Raw genomic sequence first — 16916 nt, forward strand, 5'->3', positions numbered from 1 at the left:
GATATTATTTTTTTAAAATAGTACTAATTTTATTTCATTTATCAATTCGAATATAAATTTTAATTTTAAATTAATTTATTTTTTAAAAATATCAAAATTAATACTCTAAAAATATTCTATTAAAGTGGTACTAATTTTGAATTGAATGTCACTGGCACCCAGCTTGCTCTCTATATATAACACCAACACTCACACTCTCATCCTCATATTATAATACATACTTCAACATCCTAGGATTCTCAAGGGTAAGCGTTGTCACTGAAATATTCCAAATTTGTTAAGAGAGCTCATCTTTCACGTTTTTTTTTCTTCTATTATTAATTCTATTCATTTATACAACTATAATTAATGTTTTGAAATTATCAGCACATGGTTTAGCTAATTTAGTAATAGGGTGTTTTGAACATGGTGTTTGGATTGCAGAGAAATGGAAAACATAGAAGAACCAATGGATTCCAATGTTCCAGTCATACTACAGAGCGAAAAGTTAGCAGAGGTTTGTACAAATCATATCAATTGTATTGTTTTGGATTCGTTCACAATTTCACATAGTTATTAGCATTTAGTAAGATAGATGGAATCAAATTAAACGAATAAATCTAAGGTTTGGAGAGATTTAATTTATAATATTTTAAAACCTGAATGATCATTCCTTTACTTCATTAATTACATCACTCAACGTATAATTTTATTTTCATTTTTTATTTCCCAAAACTTTACACTTATTGTTTGAACTATGTATTTATTAAGTATATTATTATTATAAAACTTCACATTATTTGTTGTGCGAAAAGATATTTATTAATTTCTTTCATATTCAAAACCCAATCCAAATCAACCTCATTTTGTGGTAATTTGGTTTGGATTTTTTGAGATAATAATTACTTCAATTTTTTTAAATAATTGTCGCATTTTAAATTATTTTTCTACATATAATATAATAGTAACCATTAATTAAGAAGGATTTAGCTATTTTATACCTTAAAGATGTATTTTATTAATAATAATAATAATAATAAAATTTAAAAAAATTATTATATATTCAATACATTAAAAATATAAAAAATTTATGGTATTTTATCAGTGTAAATGTGTAATGTCTATTAATAAAGTTTCAGTTTAAACAAGTTTTTGGTTTCTATAAAAAAAATATTTGCTTTTTTATTTTGGTTCATAATAAAAGAAAAGATCTTTTCTATTAATAAAGTTTAAGTTTAAACAAATTTTTAGGTGAGCTTTAAATAAAAGATTTTTTAGAGTTATCTTTTTTTAAAAGATCATATGAAAAAGTAAAAATAATTTTATGTTTGGATATATCGTGCAAAAAGATTTTTTATCTATCAATTATGTTTGGGTATAACAATATAAAAGTGCTTATTTATTTATTATGTAAAAAACATCTTTTTTTTAGGAAAAAGATATTTTAAAAAAAGATGTAAATTGTAAATTCTCAAAAAAGATATTTTTTTCTAGTATTTTTACTTTTACTACTAAAAATTTGCCAAACACACTAAAAAAAATTTATTAAAAAAATAATTGTTTTATCAAGATAATGACACCCAAACACCACTTTGTCTTAGTTTAATTTATTTCGTTAAGTATTAACATAACATATTAAATACATCTTTTTACAATAACAATTCTACTTGTCAAGACTACTTTTTAAATTTTTTACCGGATCAAAACAATAAATAAATAAATAAATAAGGGACCAAAATTTTATTTAAGCCTAAAATTTTCTATTATATATTAACAAAATGGTTTAATATGTCTAATTTTTTTTTTTTTTTTACAGTATATAGTGGAAACTGCTGTTTACCCTCGCGAAAATGAATAAAAATTATATATATATGTAATATTTTTTAAAAATATAAAAGATAAAAACGTTCAAGACCTTTTCTATTTAAAAATTAGAAGGATAAAGAGTTTAAATAATTTTTCACACTAAAAGGTTTCGAAATTTATTATTAGGGGTTTCATGGGTACTAGTCCTGAATCAGGCCAACTAATGTCAATATTGTTGAAGCTATTGAATGCCAAAAAGACGATTGAAATTGGAGTGTTTACTGGCTACTCTCTTCTTCTTACCGCTCTTAACATTCCTCTTGATGGAAAGGTTTGCACAATTTTTTATATTTTATTTAGAGAAATAGATAAATAGATTCTTAATATTTTAATTCAAAGATAAATAAGTTATTAACTAACTGAAAATACAAAAACGTTTTTCACCTTTTGAAATGCGACACATACAAGTTCTTTCTTCTAAAATATATAAGGACAAATAAGTTATCAAAAAAATTTATATGTTACATATTTTAAAATGTGAGGGACATTTTTATATTTTTGATTAGTTAGTGACTTAGTCTTAGTATGATAAATTTTTTTAAACACGTGTTTCTGCTTTTCAAAAGCACAAACACTTCATTTTGTGTTTGATAAATTAAAAAATTTACGTACTTGTATTTGAGGCTTTTAAAAGTTAGGAGTGCTAGGAACTTATTTATCGTTTTCTATTTTATTTATTGTGTTTATTATTGAGTCGTTTATTTATCTTATTATTTAATTTGCTATAGTATCTTTTTACTTGCTTCAACGTCTTACTTATGTTATGAATAAATATAGTAGGAAAATAAGATAATTTATAATTGAGATGAAATGTCAATATATGATTAAATAACAAAATAAGAATATAGGTTTGATATTGCTTTAGACATTGAGCAAATAAGTAAGCTTAATGAAGTATTTAATAGTCAAGATAACAAATTATTAGGTCATGTAAATTTAAATTTAAAATAAATCCAGCATATATATTTCAATTTTCTTTTTATAAAAGAAAAACATTATAAATATTGCAGATTACAGCCATAGATATTGACAGAAAAGCTTATGAGGTTGGATTACCATTCATCAAAAAGGCTGGAGTAGAGCACAAGATTGATTTTATAGAGTCTCCAGCTCTGCCAATTTTGGACAAACTATTGCAAGATGTAAGCATTTTTCTTTGCTTGGAGAAACATAGGTTTTATGAGAAATTAATTTTTATATGCTCTAACAGCAAATCAAATCATTTAATTTTTATTACTCATTGTTTGTCATACAACAATGTAAATTTATTTATTTTTAAAATGATATCTATATCCATACTTTCATACTATATATAATAGCAATATGAGAAGAGTTGGTGCATAACATTACTTTTTGAAATACCTTTTATTATATATATAATCCATATATTTTTTTCTTTTGTTATTTTGAAAACTTAAACCCAAAACCTATTAATTAACTTATAATCAATTTGTCATCTCAACTAATTCCATTTTCATTGCTTTTACACAGAGTGAATAGAGCAAGCAAACGACTTGATTTGTTCACATAACATTTAAAGAATTTCTCATATAACCTTTGTTCCTCTAATAATTTAACTGTCTTTTTCTTTCCTTGATTTCCAGACATAAAAAAACTTACTTATTATTATTATTATTATTATTATTATTATTATTATTATATTCTTGGTATGTTTTTGGTGTAGCCTTCAAACTTGGGAACTTATGACTTCGCCTTCATTGATGCTGACAAATGGAGCTATGTGAAGTACCATGAGAGGCTCATAAATCTGGTGAAGGTTGGTGGGTTGCTTGTCTACGATGACACACTCTTAGGTGGATTTGTTGTGTGGCCTGAACAGGATGTTGAAGCTTCTCACAGACCATATCGAAAAGCTTTAATCGAAGTCAACGACGCACTCGCCACAGACCCACGCGTTGAGATCGCTCTTGCTTCTGTTGGAGATGGACTCACTATTTGCAGGCGCATTGCATGATACTACCTAAATCATCCTTTCACTTTAAATATCAAACCTTAATAAACTATATACGGATAAAAACGACGAGTTATTTGATTATTAGTACATGGTTACTCACATGAAATTGTCTTGTGTAAAGACGATAAATAAAAACTGTTAGATGACATTTCAGTCAAACATGTTAAATCATCTAAAGATTCTCACTTAACAACTTCATGTGGTGACCACCTTATTAGTACTATGATGTTTCATTTGTACGTGTCGTGTCATATAACACAATCTGAAGAGACAGTTACTACGGAACCATGGGATAATTGATTTGTAGTAACAAATATATATATCAAAATAAGGTTGTATGCTTTGTGTTCGTGGCCTGCGGTTAAACCAAAATGATGAATTAATTTACTATTTTGGCACATATTTATTTTCACAAATCCTTAATAGATTTCCAAAAGATAGAACAGACAAATGTTGGTCAATGAGTTAAGAAGAGACTGTTAACCGTTTGGTTAAAATGAAGTAAAAGAAAATACCATTGTGTCATTATATTTGATTCAGAACCATATATACAATCAAGAACACAAGTACAGGCACAGCAATATGATTCAGAAGAATAAATAAGGTCTGAATTGTGATATATCTTTTCCTCCAACATGAAATTTGGCCATCAGTTGGAAGAAAGATAAAAATATACCGACTTCCAAAGTTGATGAAGTTTCAAGTTTCTAATGTTATTTGTTTTAGAAGTTACAATCATCCTCATCCCAAAACTCACATAAACCAATGAAAATTGGTTATTGCATCTATAATTCCTGTCTCTGATGCAGTCAGGATTAGTGTATTACTTTTTCTTTTTTGGTATAACATAAAATGCACACGATAATGATGGACACACCAGGCATGATGACCTAATCAAATACCAACGGTGAACACGTTCATCAATGTCCTCAAACAATGAAATTTACGCGAACTTGACAGTTAGTTTGTCTTAACCTCTATTGATTGCAAGGTTTCACTCTTGGGGCAAATGTTTCGGCAACAAGCAAAGGGAAGGCGATGGTTGCATCACAATGGACCTGGTTTAATGAAATCAACATACTTGTAAGCATAGAGATTAAGACAAAATATTTATTCATGACTAACGTTACATAAATCTTTAGAAGTCCAACAAATATAAGAACAACAATGGACATCAGCATATTTTGCAATTCTGCTAATGTTAGTAGAAATCATGGTTGTATTTTATAATATAAAATTGGATGAACCTTGGAATTTTCAGTCATATTCTAAATCAGGATGATGATTGATGATATTAGCTGGCTACAATAATCCAAAAGTATGAAACTATAGCCATAGCATTCACCGCAGCAATTTAGAGAATTCTGACAAGAAGAAAAGTAATTGTGAAATCATATAGAGGATGTACCTTAACAGTTTTTGCAGATCCTCGTATTTTTCCCCAGGAAACAGCTTCATCTGGACGAGCTCCCGAATCACTACCATCAAATTCTTGTGCGGTATTAATAAAAACAGCGTAGTCTGCACCATTACGCATCATATTGGCATTGCAGATGTGATGCTTTGGAAGACCACCTCCTAAAATAATCATGCCGGTCTTCCTAGGACTCGCATGTACAGCTTCTCCATTCATGGCCCTTATATCTGTTACATGGCAAAGTTGTCATTCTACACAATTCAGATTCACTCAGGAAGTAGGAAGGCAAAAGAGAGTAGAAAAGACCTTGCACTATGTCTACAATCAGACCCGGGTTGCGGAACGAATGGAAGTACAGCATGTCCCCCAATGAGCCATCGGTTAAGCCCGGACAAAATACTGGAATATTGTTCTGGAAAATATGAAAGAAACTCAACAATAATTGTGATTTTCTAAATCAACGCTGTTTAGAAAGTCAGGAAATTTACACAATAACTACATTTCATCGTATACATACATGATACAAGAAATATAGAGAAACAATAACCTAATGCTCAGAAAAGGAAATAGGCGAAGACTTGAATCAGGAACAAAATGCAGGGAATAACATGATTATAAAAAAAGCTTTGCTCCCACAGCCTTACCTTGTATGCCCAATAAAGGTAAGAGCTTTCATTCTTTATTTCTTTACCCAATCGAGCAATCAACTTGGATGGTGTCCATATCACATTCTGTCAAAAAGGAAGAAGAAAAAAGAGTAAGATGAACAAGTGTCGGGAAAAACAAGTTTCAAGTAGCACCTGCTTCATCAGAGGTATGCCATTCAATTTTAAAATGTTAAATCTATTTTAGTTAATTTTGTTAGCAACTTACCATAAACAAAACATATACAGAATAGTATAATACAAATACAGACGACACTAATATTGAAAAAGGAAAACAAAGACAGATGGTAAATAAGTCCCCATGCATCCACAAAAACTTTCACACACTACATGACAGCTATAAAATAAAGTACCTCATTATTTTGTTCTGTCAACATCTGATCAAAAATGGGAATAATCCAGTCCTCAAATTTGCAATAATTGTCATTAGGGACCAACAAATTACCAATACGATTCAATCCCTTTGAGCGCAGATAGGCTCCATCCAGAGAGAAATCTCCTTTGTATGTTGGTGCAAGGCACTTTATAAGATCTTCCTCGATGCCACCAGTAGTTGTCACAATTACATCAACCTGTAACAGATCAAGAATTATAATACTATCACAATTTGAATTTAATTTATTTTTCCAAAGGAAAAAAAAAACACTTCCTTTTGCAAATTACTTTTGGAATTCAACAAGTACACACTCTATCATTGTTCAAAGACAATCAGTTAAATTTAATTTTATCTCTAATCAAGGGGATTAGCAACAATCAGTCAATGTGATGCTTGTCACCCTATTGATGAACAATCTAACAACAAAGTCTCTACTTACACGATGCTATGCTACAAAATACTTGGTAGTGAACTAGAGATACTATATACATTATATATGCACCAGCTACAAAAGTTTTTTCAATTCTTCCATCTTACAATCATTTTATGACACCACAAACAACACACTAAAACAGATATTTTTCCAGATACAACCGAAAACCAAACATTTATCATGTTAACAGAAATTAAGGGGAACCAACTTCCCAATTTACGCTTACAGGATACTCACCATGTGATGTTGAACGAGAAACCGAACAGTGTCTCTGACACCAGAGGAGATGAGATTAGAAGTGAATCCCAGAAACACCTTGCAAGTAACAGACCTTCGGTAACCCAAATCCCTCTCTTCCTCACTGCAATCATCGACTACAGGTTCATCAGCGAGCCTCCAATCTAGCTTCAACCCAGTTCCCCAAAAGTTGCAAAGACAATAACTTTATGAGCAAAAAGTCACAAAAACAAACAGATGGGGGGCACAAAGAAAAGCAAACAAAACAAACCATTTGATTAATGACTTGGATTGCGTCTCCTAGGTTTGAAGCTTGAAAGCCAGTGGTGACCATGGACTTGAGAAGCTGATGGTAATTGACGCCTTGGTTGAAGTCATAGCCTTCAATTTTGGTGCATTTTCCTTCTAGATTTTCGGATTCTTTGAAGACTGTGGAGTGAACTGAAGATAGAACAACATTATCTTCCTTTGCCTCACCCATCGAGCTGAGAAGTTCCTCTAAAAATTGCAACACAGTACGAGGAGCACAAACGTGCTATGATACTGGGATGAAGTTTTATAACAACAAAACTCAATTCACAGATAAAGACGGAAGGAATATTTATCTAAACTAAAACACACAAAATATATAAAAAAAAAGAGACAGAGAACAGATGAAGAGTGAAAGCTTAAGCACCTACCTGAGCTTCTGAAAGAGGTGATAATCGTCGCGGTGCCGGCGGCAGAGAGTGGAATATGATGTGTTTTCACTTTTCAGTGTTTTTGGTTTTAGGGATTGTCATTATGGTGCATCGTCTGGTGAAGTATGTTTTGTATACCTCACTATGAAGTATAGTAGTTGATCAATAAAAATATGACACGTGTCTCGCTTTTTGACAGCTACAAGCGAGAGTGTTTCTATGACTATATAATTTTCTAAGTAATTTCATTTAGACTAAATCATATAATAAGATTTTATCGGGGTAAATAAAACAAGTTTTTAATCAATGAAAATCAGAATTTTCCATTCTATCGGCAATTAAATTAGGCTTATTTAAATCAAGCAAATGCTAGAAATTTTAAATTATTGTGATAGTTCTAGGTTCGGAGTCAAATTGATGTGGCTATAATACAACATTACAAACTGAATTTAGCCTTTCAAATTGCTCTTTCTTGGTGAGATTAACTCAATTTTGAAAGTTTCTTCAGAAGTAAATATTGCTAACAATCGTTTGAAATATTAGTGAGAACAAAGGTGAATATTTTTCCAAAATTTTGTATGTCACTGAAACTTTTGTTGGAAACTTATTAACAACATTAATAGAAAACCATTATGGTAACTTTCCATCACCAGTAGTCCTTACAAGAACAAGTACCATTTTCAAAATGGTGAAACCTATTTGTATCTCTCAATACAATCAATCTCCTTGTAACTCTTGAAACTGCCTTCATCCATGAGTGACAATCCACACAAACTCTGAGGTTCTTAGTAATCCTAACTGGCATTCCCTCACCAGTGTTGATGAGTGCATACACTGCTGCAAGCCTTTCACTGTGTCCACAAACCCACATTGTCTTCATCTCTTCATTAATATCATGAAGAACAACTTCTGTGTCAGGGACATATCCCACTTTCTTTGTAGCATTTGACAACTCACTCCAAACTCTGCAAAACTCAGCTGAATTGCGAAAATCGGTGCTCCCTCCTGCGACAAAGGTATGAATTCTATGCTTTATTTGTATCCAACTACATCCGGCATCTTTCTTGATTCCCCTCATTGCCATCATTTCTCTAACTCTCTTCACCTCCTCCCACATCCCTGCGTTTGCATATATGTTGGACAACATCACATAGTTTCCGGAATTGTTAGGTTCAATCTCAAACAACCGCTCGGCCACAGTTTCTGCGAGAGAAACGTTACCATAGAGCCGACACGAGTTAAGCAACGATCCCCATATGCTTCCGCTAGGCTTCATTGGAAGGCTTTCTGCCACTGCTAACCCCTCGTGGATTTTCCCTGACCTACCTAACATATCTACCAAACAAGCATAGTGTTCTAGAGATGGTTTCACCCCATAATTTTGCATCACATGAAACAACCTGTTCCCCTCACTTGTAAGTCCTGAATGGCTACAACCAGATAACAAGGCAACAAAGGTGATACCATCTGGCCTAACGTTATTACTTATCATTTCATCAAACAGAGCCATTGCCTCATCTATTTGCCCATTGATTGAATACCCAGAAAGCATTGTATTCCATGATGTTAAGTCCTTGTTCTGCATTCTGTCAAACACTTTTCTACAATAACCAATTGCTCCACATTTGGCATACATGTCCATAAGAGAGTTAAGTAAAGGAACATCACCTCTCTTCTTAGACTTCACAATTTGCCCATGTATCTCCTTCCCACTGTGAAGTGCAGTAACTTGACCACAAACCGGAAGAACCGTTGTAAGGGTGACCCAACTGAACCCCATCGCCTCTCCCTGCATAACTCGAAAAGCATCGAGCATCTCAAACACTCTCCCTTGACCAGCGAAACCCGCAATCAGCGTGTTCCAAGACACAACATTTCGTTGAGGCATTACCTCAAACACCTTCAGTGCCTCATTGAAGCACCCTCCACACTCCACATAGAACTTCAGCAGTGCATTGTTCACAACTTGATCAGCTTCCTCATCATGCTTCACAATCTGGGCATGGATTGCTCTACCCAAGAAAGCATCAGAGGTATCCACACAGGCCTTAAGAGCCGCCGAAAACGCGAAATTTCCGGGCTTCACAGAATGCAACAACATATTACTATACAGAAGCAGAACTTCAGTAGAAAATCCGTTTCTAGAGTACCCAATTGCCATGGCTACCCACACTGGCTCCGAGGGAGTGGCTTCACCGCTGGTTTGGTCATTGAAGACACGGCGAGCCTCGTCGAGTTGGCCGCAGACGGAGAAGAGCGTGATGAGCTTGCTCTTCAGGGTGGGGTTCTGCAAAAGGCTCGGTTTTGAGCGAAGAATGTGGGAACGGAGCTTTTGGGCATGTTCCAATGACTTTGTGGAGATGCAGGCATGGAGGAAGAGAGAGAAAACTTCAATGTCTTCATCATTGGGTTTGCGCTTTGAGGATTCTATAACGCTAAGGGCCTCCTCCAATTTTCCCAATTTGCAAAGGGATTTCAGGGTTGAACCAAGAGGTGGTGTTGTTTTGTGTAATTTCTGAGTTGTTGTGGTTCTTGGTGTTGGTGTGGCGGAAACTGTTATGTTGGTTTTGACAGTTATGTTCGTTGAGAGAGAAATGGCGGGGAACATGACCATCATGATAATGATAATGTCAGTGTTATTTTCTTTTTATTGTTATTCATGAATTTGTTTCAACCTATATATATACAATATAAGGTTGTCATAACATGAAGTACTTATGACGAGGTATATGAAATGTTTAAAAAACCAAAAAGTGAATGTGTTAGGTCAATATAAGTTCTCAAGAATAACCTCACATGTTTATATGTATATTTTTTTTCGTATTTTTATAAAAAAATTGTGTAGCTCGTCGTTAGGGTAAAATATTATTTTTATACTTTAACGTTTAAGCTAAGTTCTAATTTAATTTCTAATATTTAAAATATCATATTTTTGTGTCAAACATCTTATTCCATTCTATTTTAGTCTTTTGATCAAATTTTTTTCTTTAAAAAATATCCTTTTTCTATTTTGATTTTCTTTTAAGTAATGGCAAAAATTATAATTGTATTGATTATAATAATAGTTGTAGTGATTTGAGAACGAAAATAGTAGAAAAATAAGACTTTTTAATGCTTTGAAAAGCTTTTTTGTACTTGCTTTAACTAAAGTATTTTGGAACAAGCATTGTTGATAAGGTAACAATGTATACAGTGGTTGTAGTTAACCAGTTGGTAATGTATAAATAGAAAGGACGCGATGACGCATAAGAGTGAAAACATAAGGACAAATTCCTCAGGCGACCATTTCATTACATCAATTGTGAGCATCACTAACAACTTAATCTTAGGTCATTAAATTACTAAATTAGAGCTCTCTGTTTGAAACTTTGGATTGACCATGTTTCCTCCATCTTTTGCACCTAGTTAATAGCAGCTTGGTTTCTCATGTGTTGAATAGCCCCAGATATTAAAGGTTCCATATGTTTTTAATCCAACACAAAACTCCGAGCTACCACTTTGTTAGTCTGTGATTAGAGAAATTTGGGGTTTACTTTCTCTGGTGTATAACTGATTTATAATCTTATGTATCAATGTATTTGGTTACCATAACAGCTTTGGCAAATGAATTAGCTAGTGTATAGCTCACAACCAAAAATATATAAATACCTTGAATTTCAAGCAATCTGGCATTTCACAGAAACAAACCTATGATAATGAATGAAGTACAATACAAGACTGGAAATAATAACTTTGATTGAATTATAAAGATTCTATCCTTTCAAATGGATGTAGCAAAACAAAGAATAACCCAGCACATGTCCCAGGGTTGAGTTGCATCAAAACTAGCATTCACTAGATTTCTATTTATAACTCCAACTACTTGTGGAATCAAATTGTACTAGTCACACATGCAACAGATCCATAACTATGATCATAGATCTGCCCTACCAGGATAACGAGGGAAGGGAATCACATCTCTAATATTTTCAAGGCCAGTTGCAAAAAGAATCATCCTTTCAAAGCCAAGACCGAATCCAGAGTGTTTCACGGTTCCATACCGCCTCAGATCAAGGTACCATTCATATGGCTCAAGAGGAAGCCCCATCTCCTTTATCCTGCAACATAAAAATGAAATAGTTATAAAAAAAATGAAAGAGAACACAATTTGTGATCTATAATGTATATATAGCATTCATATTTCGAACCTTTGAACGATCACATCATATCGCTCTTCTCTTTGGCTTCCACCGATCAATTCACCAACCTGAAATTTACATTCATGCTTTATGTTCACCAAGAGAAGAGGCACTAGGTATCTAAAAATATTACCAATAGCTACTAGCCAGGAACACAAGATATGTTTAAAATCAAATCAAATATGCAGGACAGATACCTTTGGTACAAGTACATCCATGGCGGCAACTGTCTTTGAGTCGTCATTTAGTCGCATGTAGAATGCTTTGATATCTTTTGGATAGTTATACACAATTACAGGTTTCTGAAACTTTACCTCTGTAAGGTATCTGCATAACACCATGTCCCCGATATCAGTTACTCTAAGTCAATAAGAAAGAAGATCTTTGATAAGTGAAAAACACGAACCAAAATAAAATAAAACTAAAATACCTTTCATGCTCAGATGCCAAGTCAATTCCCCATTTCACTTCATTATCAAACTTCTTACCATTCTTCACAGCCTCCTCCAGTATTTCCACAGCTTCTGTATATGAAACACGAACAAATGGGGTAGAAGCAACCATTGTCAAACGATCAACGCAACCTTTATCAAACTTATCAGCCATGAACTTCATATCTTCTAGGCAATTGTCAAGTAACCACTGACACAAAAATTTCACGTATGCCTCGGCACAGTTCATGTCATCCTGCACAATAATGAAAAGTTCTGAGTTTCAAAAGCATAAGACCTACACCAAGGAGCATATCATTGGCACTAATAATAGCAACAAATAATATGCTTAATGATTAAATTTAGACACGGAAATAGTAAGAAAAGAATAGCCGTATATTCTCTTAAACTTGTAGTAATAGAACAACTGAGAATGAGTTCAAGGCCAATATACCTTCAACTCTGCAAAAGCAAGTTCTGGTTCTACCATCCAAAATTCTGCTAAATGTCTAGAAGTGTGAGAATTCTCTGCACGAAATGTTGGCCCAAAGGTGTATACACTACTTAGAGCACAAGCATATGACTCAACTTGAAGTTGGCCTGAAACCGTCAAGAACGCTTGACGAGCAAAGAAATCTTTGACATAGTCCACGTTTCCATCATCCTTCTTAGGAATACCGGGTTTAAGTTTGGATCTCTCCTCCAGCTTCGATAGAGTATCCTTTGATTTTTTAAGCTCATCCACAGCAGCGCCAATTTCCTTCTTACTTGCTTTGGCAGATTTCAATTGGGAAACAATTTCCCCTTTCTCCTTAACAACAACTCTAGCAGCTTCCACCTCGGCTTCTGTTGGAGGAGGATTATGTATTAGTTCCTTCTCCAGTCTATCGGCTTCACTGAGCAAAGTTGTTACTTGAAACATTTCACCAGCGCCCTCACAATCACTAGTCGTGATTATTGGTGTGTGCACATATAGAAACCCGTGCTTATTGAAAAAAGTGTGTGTGGCATAAGCAAGAGCATTTCTAATTCGAGCAACAGCAGATATCTGCAATTGTACACAACAATCCAATGCTGTCAACAAAGAATCTTGATCTAAGAACAGGAAATATAATAAAATTTGATCTCAGGGTAAACACACAACAAAACTTCCCACTCTTGTCCATAATCACTTTCCATTCATTTGAACAAATCAAATAGAAAATTGGTACTCAATACTGATGCACATTAAACAGTAATGCATCAAGCACTATTTTTTATTTTTTCTAATCTATGCCACTAGATGAACTCCAACTAATCTAAGATTGATCCAAGTCAAGTTGAAACCCTAATTTCCATAATGATCTATTACAATAACCAAAAACAAACAAAATAAATACAAAAAACTGAAACTTTAGGAAATTACCGTGTTGGTTCTAGAGCGAAGGTGAACGAAGTCCCTTAAGAATTCAAGTGTGAGCCTCATTTTCGGAAGAGGGTACTTGGCAGGGTCGACGGGTCCCACATGAACAACCTTCTCCGCCCTTAGCTCCACCTTCTGCTTCGCCCCTTCCGGCGGCAACTTAAGCTCGCCGTCAAGCACCACGCAGGTCCCCGTCGGTACCACCTGAGACAGCTCGCCGGCGACAAGCCCCGCCTCCACGATCACCTGCAGGTTCCCGGGGCATGATCCGTCGTTGAGCTCCAAGAAAGCGAATGCATCCTTGTCGGCTTTCCTACCCGTCTTTACCCACCCGCCCACGCGGGCCTTCTTGCCCGCTAGGCCCGACCCACCATCGGCCCGCGAGATTATGGAATTGATCGGAACCCTATCCGAGAACTCCGCTTTCGGAACGATCCCGTCGTCGTTTATGGTCGTCGCGGCCAATTGCTCCGCCGTAGCTTCCGCCATTGGCTTCTTCCTTTCTCTATTTCTCTCTTCTGATGAGAAAGTGAAAGTGTGAAACAACGAGACAACACAAATATCGGAAAAACCCTAGCCTTTTTTGTCAGAGAAAAACACTTTTTTGTCTGAATTTATATTTGGGCCTAATGGGCCTGACCCATGAATTTCGCGCCACGTGGAGGGGGTGGAAAAAAGAAAGAAAAAAGAAAAAAAAGACAACAGGCAAGGTTCAAGGTTGCTTCTTTTCTCCTCTTTGAACCTCCAAACACCGAAACAACACGCTTGAAGGGGATTAAAACTAAAACTACCGGTCTTTCTTTCCTCTTTTGCGTTTCCTTTACCATACCCAGATCTCAAGTTCTGATCTCTTTGTTGACTTCTCTATCGATCTCACTCCAAAATCTGATTTTTCTAGAAGGGGTTGGTTCATATCACAGCCACTTTTTTCAGTTTTGTTTTGGGGTTTTATTCTTTCTTTGTTTGCTATTGTAAATATTTCGCGATTGAAATTGTTTCCTTTTTTCACTTTTTCAGGAAGATCGGTTCTGCAACGAAGAAGGGTACTATTGTAAAGGAGTTTGAATCTACATCTATACATATTAATCTATTAAGGATCAACCATGTCTATGTTTGGGCGCATGTTTGGTAAACCTAAACAGGAAACCAATGCTTTAACCACTTTGGATAAGTTAAACGAGGTAATTCACTCATCATTATTCCTATTTATGATGGTTCACCGGTGATTGCTTCATTTTTAAATGTTTCCCATGCTTTGTTCATATTAGATGTATATGTAATAGTGCAACTGTTTGGATTGAAATTAGTTGTTAATTTTGATGAGTATGCTGTGTTTTTGAGCTCTAGCTTTATGTTGCAATTAAATTCCTCAGCTGCCTTGTAATTTCACTTAATCTTGTTCCTATGGCAACTTTGATTCAGTGATTCCTAGTACAAATCATTCCCCCAAGATTATGGATATTGCCTTTTGAAACTCGCGAGAGTAGATGACAAGTTGTTTGTAGGGAGATTGCTTGAACATGGTTAGATCATAGATGATAAGAATTTTACAAAATCTTTTATTCATGGCTGGAGGATAATAATGTTTCCAAAGGTTAAACGCGTCATTATCCAAAGTTTCTGCATCGTGTAGTATCATACGTAGATTTTTGTTACCCTTTTCCTTTTCGTATAGTATCAATTTTATGCCTTCGTGGAAAATTTTTCTCAATTTGACTGTTTTGGTTTGTGAATCTTATAGACGCTTGAAATGCTGGAGAAAAAGGAGAAAGTTCTCCTTAAGAAGGTTTCAGCTGAAGTTGAAAAGGCGAAAGAATTCACAAGGGCGAAGAACAAAAGGGGTATACTGCATTACTCTTGTGTTGTTGTTCAATACAATAGTTTTTAATGCCTTCATTCCTCCCACCTTCACTTCTATGGTAACCTGAGATTTGTGCATTCTGTTTCATGCAGCGGCAATACAATGTTTGAAGAGGAAGAGGCTATATGAGCAACAGATAGAGCAACTTGGGAATTTCCAGTTGCGCATTCATGATCAGGTGTTTATCCGATATTCCAATAGAATTTGTCCATAAAATGTTTTAGTTTATTATCTTTGATTTGCATCTTATGTTGGAAACTTGTGTTCCAGATGATAATGTTGGAAGGTGCCAAAGCCACCACAGAAACAGTAGATGCATTAAGATCTGGAGCATCGGCTATGAAGGCTATGCAGAAAGCAACGTATGTAGTGCAACTTATGCTATGATATATCGGTTTTCTTACAGCTTATTCTTCACATGATGTCTTATATATTTTTTAATCAACTTTTTCCAGGAATATTGATGATGTTGACAAGACCATGGATGAGATCAATGAGCAAACCGAAAACATGAAGCAGATTCAGGAAGCACTGTCTGCTCCAATTGGTGCAGCAGCTGATTTCGACGAGGTGATCTTAAAATTGTTTACCATATTATATTCTGCTGTATGCTTTGCAAAATCTGTATTCATTGTGTAGTGTCACATTTTTTTAGCATGTCTTCAATGCATTCTGAATTTTCTGTCTTCTTCCCTTTTTAGGATGAATTGGAAGCTGAGCTTGAAGAACTGGAGGGTGCTGAATTGGAAGAACAGCTTCTTCAACCAGCAACTACAGCTCCTGCTGCCCCGGTGCAAGTCCCAGCCGGCCGGCAACCTACTCGGCCCGTCCCTGCAAAACGAACTCAAGAAGAAGACGAATTGGCAGCTTTGCAGGCTGAGATGGCACTTTGAGCAGGTCCATATTCTCAAATGTAATACAATCCGATATCCACACTACGCATTAGTTTGTTTTAGTTCAATGAATGTTGCGTCGCAACCAACATCGCAGTTTAATGGCTTGTGTATTTATCATTTTCATGTTAGCTATCAACTTTTGCACCTTTGAGAGTGCACTTGTACAATAGTCTGGAAAAGTTGAACCTGAGATCACTTGTCAATAAGATAAATATCATTTTGTGCTGTTGCTGTTGTTGGATTTGTTGGTGGCTATGATTAAGCCAGAATTTTGCAGGCACCATATTGTGCATGATGACCACTAGTATGTGTGAAACCATTGAACAGATCAGAGTAAGGTGACAAGAATTGAACATAAAAGTGTCTTTCAAGATTGATCTTCCTTCAGTTCAATCAGTGTATATCTCAAAATCAAAATTTAAAGGTGGAAATTCATATCAGGGTTGTAGTAGTCTCCTAAATCAAGAAAAGGGGCCCAAGATTAGTTTATCAAAATGTTGGTAATTGAGAGACTAATATT

The 16916-nt window shown here is 34.6% G+C and overlaps 5 protein-coding genes across 8 annotated transcripts; 2 read left to right on the forward strand and 3 right to left on the reverse strand.

Moving 5' to 3' along the window:
- Nucleotides 1-161: 161 nt before the first annotated feature.
- LOC107490158 (probable caffeoyl-CoA O-methyltransferase At4g26220) lies at nt 162-3991 on the forward strand. Its single transcript, XM_021142985.2, is given in 6 exon segments — nt 162-245; nt 424-496; nt 1796-1852; nt 1952-2116; nt 2856-2987; nt 3530-3991. Coding segments are annotated over 5 exon segments (714 nt in total). The 5' UTR covers nt 162-245; nt 424-427; the 3' UTR covers nt 3821-3991.
- A 429-nt stretch (nt 3992-4420) lies between these two features.
- Nucleotides 4421-7733, reverse strand: LOC107490155 (deoxyhypusine synthase). 4 transcript variants are annotated; one of them, XM_016110928.3, is made up of 8 exons: nt 7629-7733; nt 7220-7446; nt 6949-7116; nt 6256-6474; nt 5882-5968; nt 5544-5649; nt 5229-5464; nt 4421-4878 (listed from the first exon to the last, which is right to left on the reverse strand). In XM_016110928.3, exons 2-8 carry the CDS (start codon nt 7427-7429, stop codon nt 4798-4800), a joined length of 1107 nt encoding a protein of 368 aa, XP_015966414.1. In that variant the 5' UTR covers nt 7430-7446; nt 7629-7733; the 3' UTR covers nt 4421-4797. The 4 variants fall into 4 exon arrangements, with proteins under 4 accessions (XP_015966414.1, XP_015966412.1, XP_015966413.1 ...); XM_016110926.3 differs by having other exon boundaries at nt 7220-7491; XM_016110927.3 differs by having other exon boundaries at nt 7220-7491; nt 7625-7709.
- Nucleotides 7734-8245: 512 nt separating this feature from the next.
- On the reverse strand, nt 8246-10262 carry LOC107490153 (pentatricopeptide repeat-containing protein At3g14330). Its single transcript, XM_016110923.3, has one exon. The coding sequence runs from the start codon at nt 10243-10245 to the stop codon at nt 8275-8277; it is 1971 nt and encodes a 656-aa protein (XP_015966409.1). The 5' UTR covers nt 10246-10262; the 3' UTR covers nt 8246-8274.
- A 1084-nt stretch (nt 10263-11346) lies between these two features.
- Nucleotides 11347-14188, reverse strand: LOC107490154 (asparagine--tRNA ligase, cytoplasmic 1). Its single transcript, XM_016110925.3, has 6 exons — nt 13643-14188; nt 12692-13285; nt 12237-12493; nt 12004-12133; nt 11816-11874; nt 11347-11725 (listed from the first exon to the last, which is right to left on the reverse strand). The coding sequence occupies exons 1-6, from the start codon at nt 14126-14128 to the stop codon at nt 11542-11544; spliced, it is 1710 nt and encodes a 569-aa protein (XP_015966411.1). The 5' UTR covers nt 14129-14188; the 3' UTR covers nt 11347-11541.
- A 174-nt stretch (nt 14189-14362) lies between these two features.
- LOC107490157 (vacuolar protein sorting-associated protein 32 homolog 2) lies at nt 14363-16622 on the forward strand. The gene is made up of 7 exons (XM_016110930.3): nt 14363-14542; nt 14657-14820; nt 15381-15480; nt 15593-15678; nt 15771-15862; nt 15956-16070; nt 16202-16622. Exons 2-7 carry the CDS (start codon nt 14743-14745, stop codon nt 16391-16393), a joined length of 663 nt encoding a protein of 220 aa, XP_015966416.1. The 5' UTR covers nt 14363-14542; nt 14657-14742; the 3' UTR covers nt 16394-16622.
- The last annotated feature ends 294 nt before the right edge of the window (nt 16623-16916 follow it).

The sequence above is a fragment of the Arachis duranensis genome, chromosome 5 (assembly GCF_000817695.3).
Source record: "Arachis duranensis cultivar V14167 chromosome 5, aradu.V14167.gnm2.J7QH, whole genome shotgun sequence".
NCBI classification, from domain to species: domain Eukaryota; kingdom Viridiplantae; phylum Streptophyta; class Magnoliopsida; order Fabales; family Fabaceae; genus Arachis; species Arachis duranensis.

Bases quoted from the DNA above. Each gene is read 5' to 3' on its own strand.
- LOC107490155 (XM_016110928.3), bottom strand. From the start codon at position 7,429: ATGGGTGAGGCAAAGGAAGATAATGTTGTTCTATCTTCAGTTCACTCC. The intron at 5,465-5,543 runs GTCTTTTCTACT...GCCATGTAACAG, and splicing joins GATTGTAGACATAGTGCAAG to ATATAAGGGCCATGAATGGA. The intron at 4,879-5,228 runs GTACATCCTCTA...TCATTAAACCAG, and splicing joins GATCTGCAAAAACTGTTAAG to GTCCATTGTGATGCAACCAT.
- LOC107490153 (XM_016110923.3), bottom strand. From the start codon at position 10,245: ATGATGGTCATGTTCCCCGCCATTTCTCTCTCAACGAACATAACTGTC.
- LOC107490154 (XM_016110925.3), bottom strand. From the start codon at position 14,128: ATGGCGGAAGCTACGGCGGAGCAATTGGCCGCGACGACCATAAACGAC. The intron at 11,875-12,003 runs GTATCTGTCCTG...TGTAAATTTCAG, and splicing joins TGGATGTACTTGTACCAAAG to GTTGGTGAATTGATCGGTGG. The intron at 11,726-11,815 runs GTTCGAAATATG...TTTATGTTGCAG, and splicing joins TATGATGTGATCGTTCAAAG to GATAAAGGAGATGGGGCTTC.
- LOC107490157 (XM_016110930.3), top strand. From the start codon at position 14,743: ATGTCTATGTTTGGGCGCATGTTTGGTAAACCTAAACAGGAAACCAAT. The intron at 15,481-15,592 runs GTATACTGCATT...TGTTTCATGCAG, and splicing joins AAGGGCGAAGAACAAAAGGG to CGGCAATACAATGTTTGAAG. The intron at 15,679-15,770 runs GTGTTTATCCGA...CTTGTGTTCCAG, and splicing joins AGTTGCGCATTCATGATCAG to ATGATAATGTTGGAAGGTGC.